At 29.7% G+C, this 11084-nt stretch overlaps 3 protein-coding genes across 5 annotated transcripts in view; 1 reads left to right on the top strand and 2 right to left on the bottom strand.

Moving 5' to 3' along the window:
* LOC108754581 (pantothenate kinase 4) overlaps nucleotides 1-2659 on the bottom strand; it is a 6115-nt gene extending 3456 nt beyond the window's left edge. For both annotated transcript variants that reach the window (XM_018497014.1, XM_018497015.1), the window contains exons 1-5: nucleotides 2218-2659; nucleotides 1291-1573; nucleotides 941-1124; nucleotides 758-850; nucleotides 335-482 (exon numbers count right to left, since the gene is read on the bottom strand). In XM_018497014.1, coding sequence (XP_018352516.1) covers nucleotides 335-482; nucleotides 758-850; nucleotides 941-1124; nucleotides 1291-1573; nucleotides 2218-2332 — 823 coding nt within the window. In that variant the 5' untranslated portion in view covers nucleotides 2333-2659. The remainder of the gene's footprint in view (nucleotides 1-334; nucleotides 483-757; nucleotides 851-940; nucleotides 1125-1290; nucleotides 1574-2217) is intronic.
* Nucleotides 1-5180, top strand: part of LOC108754583 — a 12256-nt gene extending 7076 nt beyond the window's left edge. Inside the window, exons 1-2 of one of the 2 annotated variants that reach the window (XM_018497016.1) lie at nucleotides 3836-4070; nucleotides 4481-5180. In XM_018497016.1, the coding sequence (XP_018352518.1) occupies nucleotides 4587-5180 (594 nt within the window). In that variant the 5' untranslated portion in view covers nucleotides 3836-4070; nucleotides 4481-4586. Of the gene's footprint in view, nucleotides 1-3835; nucleotides 4071-4480 lie in introns of those variants that run through there. The other variant, XM_018497017.1, reaches the window with a different exon arrangement.
* A 936-nt stretch (nucleotides 5181-6116) lies between these two features.
* LOC108754389 (alpha-1,2-mannosyltransferase ALG9) lies at nucleotides 6117-10723 on the bottom strand. The gene is made up of 12 exons (XM_018496642.1): nucleotides 10439-10723; nucleotides 9684-9822; nucleotides 8920-9125; nucleotides 8721-8834; nucleotides 8540-8650; nucleotides 8175-8457; nucleotides 7714-7836; nucleotides 7135-7348; nucleotides 6922-7060; nucleotides 6597-6726; nucleotides 6358-6488; nucleotides 6117-6255 (listed from the first exon to the last, which is right to left on the bottom strand). Exons 1-12 carry the CDS (start codon nucleotides 10516-10518, stop codon nucleotides 6117-6119), a joined length of 1809 nt encoding a protein of 602 aa, XP_018352144.1. The 5' UTR covers nucleotides 10519-10723.
* Between the last annotated feature and the right edge of the window lie 361 nt (nucleotides 10724-11084).

Below are 11084 nucleotides of genomic sequence, written 5' to 3'. Positions count from 1 at the left end.
CAGAAAATTTTAGCTGTCCTAGAATGTTATTAATATAATTAATACCTGCTACTACGCAAATTTCATAGCTATCTATTCTTAGATATTTTGTGATATTTTAATACTTTTAAATTATACACGAAAGAATTTTGTTATACATTCATGCTTCTAAAAATTAATTCGTATAAATTAAATCATATTAATTTTTACTTTTAATTAAAAACTCTCTTAATGACTTGATAAAAAAATAATTAATAATCGATTATTTTTAATTCAATTTTAAATAAATCTTAAAAAGAATGTACTAGAAATTTTTGATGTAAACTTTTTTGACTCATTTATATATCTTGCTTACCACAAGCCACCGCTTTGCCAAAAGATGATGCAATAAGCTCTCCAGGTAAACCTTGGGAGGAATAATCGCCCCCATAAATATCTTTCACTAACATATCTACATTACGGTGATCTCCTCGTTCTGCAAGTTGCAGCAATTCATCAAAGTCCTAGTAGGGTGTTTTTAAAGTCATTGTTTTAATACATATCTATATATACAATTCACACGACTCAACGGTACTATGATGGAGCAGAATCTTCTCATACAATTAATTTCTTACGATTTTATTTCTAAATATTTATAGATATTTGTAAAGATTCATAAAGACATTTAATCCATCCAAATATAAAGATATTGATAACATGCACTTGGTATAGTGATAGTAAAAAGAAATTAATCTAAGAGATTATTAAGGTGTAACTAAGAATTATGTAACTTCTGTACCTTTCTTTTTGTGAGTAACGATCCCAATCCCCAAAATGTACCTCCTCCCGTGGCTGTACCTCCGACTCTTTCAAATACTTCATCTGATTCTACCTATAAAAATAAAAAAAAATGTCTTCAAATAAGTAAATTTATTCAGAATAACTTATTACTAAATAAGTTTATTAAGTACCTATTGCTTACTTTAAGAATACTGACGCCACTGCCAACGTTAACCAACAAATATGGAAATATGTTAGGTCCAGCTTTTTGAAACTTGTATTCCGGATTCGCATGTCGGTGATATTCAAATGCTTCACATGGTATATTTTTAAGTAAGAAATTACAACCCTTTATCAGACAGTCTATCTCGTCTTTCTTGTCAACTCTGCAATTTTATCTTATCAGTCAGTAAACATCATATCTCAAAAGTTTCATATTTCACCAAAAATTAAAAATATAAACTTGAATATTTCATATTGTAAGATACTCACATTACGACACTAAAAATTTGATTAGCGAAGAGAAAGGTCAAAATATAAGAATATACTCACAATAATCCTAATTTGTCTTGCAGCAATGGGGTATATTTGAATGCTCCGCCTCCAGTAACTTTAATACTTTTCCCATGAAATCGTTCAACATCCACTAAATTCTTTTTGACAAAGTTTAAGCAGTTCTCGATATATTTTGTCTCAAACTTAACAAAATGCAGTCTATTACCCTCGAATACTTTGTATGCTAGTTCTCCACTGTTCCCTAAACCTTCTGCATCCTCATAAAGTGCTTTGCGATAACTTACTGTTGAGTAATAGGCAATTTTCGTTAACGACAATCCTGAAATAATACGCACTAATGTATACCTAAATTTGGATAGAATGTAAAACATAACAAAATGGTAATAATAACTTAAGAATATAATTAATAATAAAATTCATTAAATAATAAAGGAACGTTATTATAAATTCATAATTCAACCCTTTTTTTAAATTTGACAATCAAAGTAAAACTAAAGCTATTTGGATATAATAGAATCAGCAAAAATAATGTAATATGTAAAATATAATTTTTAAGATGTAATATACAACCCAATATAAATTTTATTCTATTTCTTCTTTTATTATTGTTATTTTAATAAGAAAAAATTTTTTTGAAAAAAATCCTTATGCAAAAAACATTACTATATTAACATATAATAACATAATATAATAACATATTTGTAAATTTATGCATGTCTTTTATTCATGTCAAATGATAATTGTATATATAAATGAAAGCGTAACTACATAATTTAGTATGCAATATGTTGCTACAGGTATCATGTTACAGTATTGTGATAGGTCAATTCGATCGTCAATTCAATGATTACTTGATCTCATGTAACGGTCATGTTAACCTCTCGAGGGATCAGGAACCGCGTGAGGGTACTAATAAGTAATTAGTAATCCCAGTCTCGGGAAGGTACCCGGTCGACGACGTACCGATGTCTATGGCGAAGGTTTGCGCATTCTTCAAATTGGCGAACACCTCGACAGCGGGTGGCAATTTAATACACCGTGGATGCGACCGTTCGTCGCTGTCGTTCTCCGCTGCCATCCCTACGTCTACTGTCTACGAATGATCCGTTCGGTTTCTCTCACGATTGTGTGACTTCGCGACACTTCTATTCTACGGGGCATCTAACACGACTGGCAAGTTGACGGACGTGTGTGTTTACATCACGATCACGATATGATCATGATATTATCAGCCAGATAAGCCGTTTCCAACATACATCACTAACGTAAAATGTAAATATCTGACTCGAGAGGGAAAGATCCCCTTCAAAGATTTTCGTGTTTTTCTCTCTCTTTCTCTCTCTCTCTCTCTCTCTCTCTCTCTCTCTTTCCCTCTGCCACAGTGTGGCGCAACGAGGACCTGCGTTTCGTTTCACATATGATGCACATGATGTATCATTTTATCTTTTTTTAATATTTGGTGAACAAGGATAAAATAATATATCATGCGTGAAACGGAATGCATCTGAGATCTATTTACTTACGTTTATCCAAATCCGGATGGCACAAACTGCTGATTTAAAAATGTACATCACGCATAACAAATGTTTGTATGCATATGTATGTATAAATATATGATATTAATATGTACAGTGTTCCGTAAGTTTTTATCAACCGTTTTTGTAGATAGAGTGGACTAAACTGAGTCGAAAAGTTCTCTATCATTTTACAATTTTCGCAATGGTTAACGAGATATTAATTACTAAGAGTCGCTAAATATTGGTTTTCAATAATTTTTCACTCAAATACTATCAACTTTACAGAAAAACAACGAAAGACAAAAATTGTTTATTTTCTTCTCACAAAGTCCTAAGAATTTTTTCAGAATTTTTTAATACTGCATTTTTTCATGGTGGTAAAAATAAAGAAAATGCAGTACTAAAAAGTTGAGAAAAAATTCTTAGATTTTTATGAGAAGAAAATAAATGATTTTTGTCTATTGCAGTTAGTCTATTGCAGTCTGCTCTACCTGCTCAGGATAGGTGATGCCGAATTTTAGGGACACCCTATATATACAGATATAGACATTGTGCTGAAGCACTCTGCATTATCGAGAGGCAGGCAGAGAAGAATAGAAAGAGAAGTACAGAAGAATATCTGTTTTTATTGCACGCATTTATAATATTGTTTACAGATGTGCGCATAAATTTATCACAGATAAATCAATAAGTTTTGTTAAACCAGAGAGAAATCTTTATCAAATTATGTTAAGTTCGTTTTGCGTTTGTAATTTTTACTCTCCTCATTATTTCGGTAGGCATTAGAACAACAGACTTTGCTGGTGCCGCATCATTTTGTAAACTTTTCCGTTCTATTGCAATCAATTAATGCACAAATAAAATAAATAAAAAAATAAATCTGAGGGTGGACATCCCGGTCTTTTCTGTATACCAAACCTTATAGGATAGTGTCACGTTTTTGTTCTTTTCCATGTTATTACGTGAGTTAGCCATTAAGGACGAACAAAGAGTTGATTGTTCATCTTTGTCTAATTCGTGTACACAAAAAAAGCCGGGAAGTCCATTTTCAGGTTTCTCTCTGATTGAACTTTGTATTTCTTATAATTTCTCTTTCGCTAATAGCATATTTATTTCCTTTTAGAAAGCATAGAAAGTGTAATTATGCAGGCCTATTCTTTATATACTTGAACCTTGTGTACTCTTTCCGCCTTTTCTCCTTGTCTATTCTCTGTAGTTGAACTGGTGTACACTTTTCGAACTTAAAGTGAAATAGATATAACTAGATATAATTCATATCAACAGCCTAGAATAAAAGACGTGAGTTTATTTTAGAATTTATTTTAATATATAACTCGGATTAACACAATCGATAGAATTATTTATGCAAAAACAATTAATACTATATGTTAACAACATATCATGAATTAGTAACAAATTTTTTAGTTATACAATTTTTATTCCTATTTTTAACTTCAGCTAACCTAATTTCTCACGTGTTGAAACAAAATTTTAATCGTTCTATATTAATGTTGAAAAGTATATATATTAATACTAATTGTATAAATTAATTGTAGAAATTTGATTGAAGCTATCCATAGAGATTTATAAATAATGATGTAACATATGTATTCTTGTTAGTAGGTGTTCGAGTTAGAATAATAATGCGAATTATAATTTAGATTATGATAGAAGAACTGTGTTGCAATTGTTTGGCAATATCATTGCAGGTACATGCACACAAACTGTCGATTACAATCTGAAGGAAACTTGTATAATTAGAAAAGACACACCTCACACATTACAGAGAATTAGTTAGAAAAATTTCATTGTATAATGGAAGAAGAAGATAGGTCACATTACATATATCTTTTAAAAAATCTCCCAACTTGTTTAGCAAATATTTTCGAATATGATAATGAAGAAGAAAGATCTCGAGAAATAGCTGTTGCTCTAATGACCTGTTATTCTGTGTATCTAAAAAAATATGCTTTTACTGAAGTGAGAGATTTTAGAACTAAACAAGTTGTTCAGATATATAAATCACTTCTTAGCAAAGGCGATGAGTATGTAACGTCTCCTGAAGCTTGGCAAAAAGCCTTAAGATTGGAAGCAAAAAGAGAAAGAAAATTTATTATGAACACATTGACAACTACTACTAGAGAGAAACTTGTTCAATTAATGGAAGAATATAGAGTATCATCAGAACAATGGTATTTACTTCTAAATTTGTTATTTAATGTTAAAAAGAATATGAAAGTTTTGCCTAATGGTAGTATACAATTACCACCTGGAAAAGAGATAGATGATATCATAAACATAATCTGTAGAGATGAAATAGAACAAATTTATGTATTTACTTATTCATTAATTGCACGCTTACGGAAATTCTATTCTGTTAGACAAATTGTGAGAGTATTAGTTGAATGAATTAACAAAAATTTACAATAATTACATTAAGATGACTTGCCATGACGTAACAATTTTTTTTGTTAGAATAAAATTTCTAAATATTTGTTAAAAATGAAATAAACCTGATTTTGAGAAATAAATATTTTTTTATTTTTTCAAAAAAAAAAAATGTTTGATTCTTTACTTAAAATTTTTCCATACTGAATATTTCACGTTATAATATCCCTTCATTTAGAAAGAATTGTGTATTTTAGTCAGCATATGTAAGGATTAATTTGATTCTTTTATACATAATTATATTTCTGAATATTTTAAACATAATACAGCTGAAATGTATTTTTATTAGATATTGAACAATTTTTTTTATAAATTTAATTTTGCGGATATATCACTGAGGATTCTCCATATAATTATTGTTTTATCGAAATACTATTTCGAAATTAATTGTGCAAACAGTTATAAATATTTTAAAGATCAGTATTTTTACAATAAAATTACCAAACAGTTTCAATACAATTTTTCAATATAGTTTTTTGTATAGAAGATATTTATATATTAGTTATAGCAGCTTTCGTCATTTTGATGCCTAGTTTCTTGAAGTTTGTAAATATAAGTATAATTTTTACCTAATAAGCTTACTAGCTTTAGACTTCAACTCTTCATAAAATGTGGCCGAGGTGATAATTGAGGTTGGAAAATTGAAGGATACATGGGATCGACTCTGGAAGTCAATCATTTTCAAGCAGAATCGTGCGTCACATACATGTATGCATATATGTACACACGCACACATACATTATACATTTATATATACATATATACATACAATTACTTTCAACGTAGTATGAATGTTGGATATATATGCAATATTAAAAATGCTCTATAAGATAATTAATTTTTTTTATATCAAATCAATTAATTATATTAATTTGTTTCTAAAACTCTGTTTTTTGCTTAAGAAAACTTGAAATTTCTTTGCTTTGATGGTAAAAGTATGGAGTTAAACTTATTTTGTAATAAATTATATGAACCATATTTACAAAACTTATAAGATACAAATGGAATATAAAAAGCTCTGAAGAATGGATGCGATCTGTAACATAAATGATGATAGGATATCAGTTATAAATATAATTTTCATTAATTACAGTTAACATATTATATATGTATGTGTGAATAAAAGCTTTGGACTTACTTTGATGCATCTAGGAATTTAGAAGATTTCACAATAATAAACTGATCATTTAGGCGAGAGTAATTCGGTTCTAGAGCTGTTTCAGTTTCTGTATCCAAATCTAACAGAAAATGGCACTTATCTAGATTAAACTGAAAGCAAAAGGCAGAAATGTGATAATATATCTATAGTGCTGTAACAGAATTTAAAGTGTAGTAACAGATAATATTGTTATCTATATATATAAGATAGGTACGTACATAACGCGATGGTTCTTCTTTATTCATATCATTAAAATGTGCTTGAATTACACTTGTTGCATTTTCATGATCTAAGAAGGATTGAGGTAACTGTCCTTTAAATTCGGATTTCAAGTATTGTAATTTCCAACTGAAAATGATTTTAAAAATAATGTAATTATATCAAATTAAAGAAGTATATTACTATATGTTTGCATTAGCCATAGAGATGTGTTCTTTAACATATCCCTCTCCTTCAACAACAGAATTTCATAAATCCAAAAATTTTAATTTTTGAAACTTTTGAAACTAGCAACTAATATTGTGCGCTAATTTTTTCACTTACTTATTGGACGGAAAGAAAAAACTGCTAGGGAAACGATGCCATTCTTTTCCAATACAGAAATTTATGTCAACATCTCTAGGTACGCCTTCTGTTTCCAGTTTGTTGACTTCAGTCATAATTTCCATGGGAGCATAATATCCTAACGCATATAATCATAAATTTCTTATCAAACTATTATTTAAACCAAATCGCTTTTAATATAATAATAATAACCTTTATATATCGCCAACGATCTTGATAGTCCCAAGAGGCCACATATTAGTATTGCTAAAACAGTGATGTGTACAGTATATTGCAAATAGTGGCAACTGATATGCGATGGATTGAATTTCGTTCTAACATAAAAGTATAACTTCTGTACAATATCCACCGCTATAGCGCCTGCTAAACAAATCATAGGATACACTGGAAACAAGAACCGTTCCTCCTGTTGACACATTTATTTTGTCAGTTCCTTCATTTTCTATTTTATCAATTCATTACATATCAATAGCACAACAATCTAAATATCATGGAAAAATAAAAAATTTTTAGCGTTTCTTGTATACTCACCGACTAAAAGGTTGCAAATTTTTTTCTATTTTTGAAATACATCCTACTCACCGAACAATTGGTCTTTACTTACAGATCCGCAAGTAAAAATCAACCGCTCGATAAGCAGACTGCTTCCGAAATTCATTAAAAAAAAGTGTTGCAACCTTTTAGTTGGTGTGTGTATATGTAAAAACGCAATGTTCAATTGCATTTACTTTTCTCTTAATAATATTATTATTAATGATACTTTATACGTACTTTGTGCGGTTGAACGAAGAATACAAGAATCCACAGATACAAAGGAGCCAATGAATACCAGTAAGAAAGACATGAACGGTCTCTTGGACGATGCTTTGCTGGCACGATCAGCCATGCTAAAAACTATAAACATAGTTAAAATACTGCTGAAATAAATTATGTGTTGTACAAGATATTGCAATTATCGTGCACTTTCAATTGATTTAATACAATCTCTTAAAAATTAAGTGACTTTAAATATAATTATAGTTTTTGGAAAGATACATATAAATAATTTATTGTGTCAATTTCGAGAAAACTTTAAAAACTGTAATATTAATAATAAAGAAATATAATATTTAATCCAACTTTGAAGTTAGAAGAGAATTATTCAAGTTTCGTTGAAGAATCTCTGTAGTTCACAGAAAGTGTGCGATACCCGAGACATTTTGTTAAATAGATTGAATATGAACTATTCTTACTAAGCCTAAGGGTGCGAATAATGCACCAATAAAGACGAAATTGAAATTCAAGAATCCATTAATGATGTAATAACTAAACGGCTCAGTGCCATAAAGATTAGGTCCATGGCTGGTGAAAACATTGTACAATATGATGTTTAATGGCGCGATGACAAGTTTGCCGAAGTACAAGGAATCCACCCATACCATTGGTATCACAATTACAATGGCAGATATAATGACCCATTTTATGAATTTGACCCAATCTCGTTTATGTATTAACATTTCAACAGCGATGGGAAGCCTACAAAGTAAAGTAAAGAAAATGAGTTTCTCTGTTGTAATATGTATCATGCCAAAATTGTTCACGTTAGTATAAAAATTACCCGAGCAGCGCAGCGAATGGCCATCCAAGTAACGAAGAGATAGCGGTAGCAAAAATAGCCAATTCATACTGGCGAGCGTACCAAGCTGCTGTAGCAACAGTACTCAGATACCTGTGATAAATATTTATATCTAATGTATCGAATGTAACTAATATATTTTTCATCTTGTAATTGTACTCACATTGAAAAAGATGATGGCAAAAACGCAGCACTGGAGATATACATCCCAGAGCTGAGAATAAGGAATACAAATGTAAGTCTCGCCACATGAATTCCAAATTCGCGACAGACACTCCTAGAATACAGAATTATATGTTATAAAAAGTGATGTGTCAATCCTTACATAATATGTAAGTGTCAGTTTTAAGGGAAAAACGTACTTGTAAAAGTATACTTCAGATAATGTACAACCCACAGATAGGAAGCATCGCGTAAAATAGAAAACTAACGCGGGATTTGGTTCCAATAGATAATGATAAACTTTTGCTGGTACCATGTGAATTAATAAGTACATATACGAACGTAAGGCATATTCAGGACTGTACTCCCATGTTTGCTGGCCTATTCCGTAGAGCAAGAAATGACTCTAAGACAAGACATAGTGCAGATATAATGAAATGCATCGCGTCAAAGTATATTATATCCATTAAAAATATCAAAGAATGAGAAATTTATTGTGTCCACATTGCAAAATAGTCAAGTTTATCGAAAAGATTTTGTAAAATGCCTGCTACAAATTTTGTTGACAGAATACCAACACAAATGTAGCAGAATTCGCTATTGTAACTATTCAAATGATACCACTTGTTACAATTAAATAATTCCACTTAAATACTTATTTACAAAATGATAGATTCTTCTCAATTTCTGTTGAATTATATTGGAAAGTTCTATTGGCAGAATACAAATTTAATGCACACTTAACTGATACTAATCCATGATAGCAATATTTTGCTAGTATACTGTTAACATTTTGCTTGCTGAAGATATTCTAGGAATGATTTATTTGTTTTCATAAAAGAAATAATTCTACTTTTTAATATTTTTTTAAGACATATTAGATGCAACAAAGAACGTGTACATTTCAAAGTATAATATTTTTGTAGTATTTTTAAGTTTATGTAAAATTGAATTATAAACTCACTGGTTCCCAGTAATTATACGTTTCATCACAGTCTGTTATATGACACCATACAGCAGAGCAAAATCTTGCCGATAATAGCAATTTAAAAGCTGTATCATAGCAGGGATAAACAAGTCCCATGTCGGAAGATTCTTCTGGCCTAAAACATTGTTTAATTATTTCCTTTTTTTACTCTATATATATATATGTATATTCATATTTTTAAGATATTACAATACATATTGCATAGGTCACAGTTTTTAGAACATTGTTTTCTATAAAGTTTGCAAGATACAATTAGAAAATAACAGTAAAATTAGAAAAATAACAATAAAAATGCATATCATTCTTAGCATCTGTAAAATACAATTGTTATAATAATCAATTGAAAATACAATAAAAGGCAAGTTAATACATGAAATAGATCCTTTCTTGAGATTAAACATTTCATATATATTAAGTCGTGGAAATTAAATGATTAATTTGTAACATATGTTTTTGTTTTGCAATTTCAATATGCTACAGAATATAAGCTTCTTATTTCTCTTTCGAGATTTACATGTCAGATATTGTTTCATTAATATAAAAATATGTGTGTATATATATATATATATATATGGCTGAAGTATAACAGAGGACATATTTATAGCTGTTTGTAGATTTATTCCTATTTCAACAATAAACAATTGACAGGTGAAATTATTTGGTCCCAGCTGATTAAGTATTTCGTACAACAATTTACAAAATCTGAAGAAAGAAAAAAATATTTTATGTACTTTGAGAATCTTCTTCCATTAATCTTTTTCAATTCTTTCTTTGACAAAACGAGCTGTCGTTGACGTTGGTTAGGTGCCATGATCTTCTCGCTGTTCTTATTTATTATCCATTCGAATCACATTTCTATATGAAATAAACATTTATCAATAATCAATACGGAGAAAAAGGATAAAATAGAAGTGGTTGTTGAAATTTCACTCGTATGTCAAACATTTCTTCAAGAGGAACGAACCACGGGGAACGAACATATGTCTCAATCTTCAACAATTCTCAATAAACATGTATGCGTATTGTTCAGTGTCGTTTTCGTAACAAGATAAGAAGCGTATGATGAAAAGAGATAGCGTTTGTAACGCCCTCGCTGTTTCAGAGGAGGCCAATTGGAACTAATAATCAATATCTGTCGATAATATTCATTTATTTATATTCGAATCCCGAGTGAGACAATATTTTTCGCAGTAAAATTAAGATATTTTTTAATTCATCGATTAATCGCTTTATGTTAATTTTGTACGAATGCAACTTTGTCTTGTAAAAACTGCATTTGCGCATAATGCAATTGATTAATCAAAGAATTAAAAAACCTGCCTTTATTTACAGTTTTTAAGATACTTATTAGCTTTAAATTAGTAATCTTAAAATACC

This window comes from Trachymyrmex septentrionalis, unplaced genomic scaffold (assembly GCF_001594115.1).
Source record: "Trachymyrmex septentrionalis isolate Tsep2-gDNA-1 unplaced genomic scaffold, Tsep1.0 scaffold8, whole genome shotgun sequence".
In the NCBI taxonomy this organism is placed as follows: Eukaryota; Metazoa; Arthropoda; class Insecta; order Hymenoptera; family Formicidae; genus Trachymyrmex; species Trachymyrmex septentrionalis.
This window is presented reverse-complemented; position numbering and strand designations above follow the sequence as displayed.

What these genes read in the sequence shown, in the direction of transcription:
- LOC108754389 (XM_018496642.1), bottom strand. Translation starts at nt 10,518, where the DNA reads ATGGCACCTAACCAACGTCAACGACAGCTCGTTTTGTCAAAGAAAGAA. An exon ending in TCTGAAGTATACTTTTACAA is followed by an intron (nt 8,835 to 8,919) that starts GTACGTTTTTCC and finishes TCTGTATTCTAG; the next exon opens with GAGTGTCTGTCGCGAATTTG. An exon ending in TCTTCGTTCAACCGCACAAA is followed by an intron (nt 7,349 to 7,713) that starts GTACGTATAAAG and finishes ATGTGTCAACAG; the next exon opens with GAGGAACGGTTCTTGTTTCC.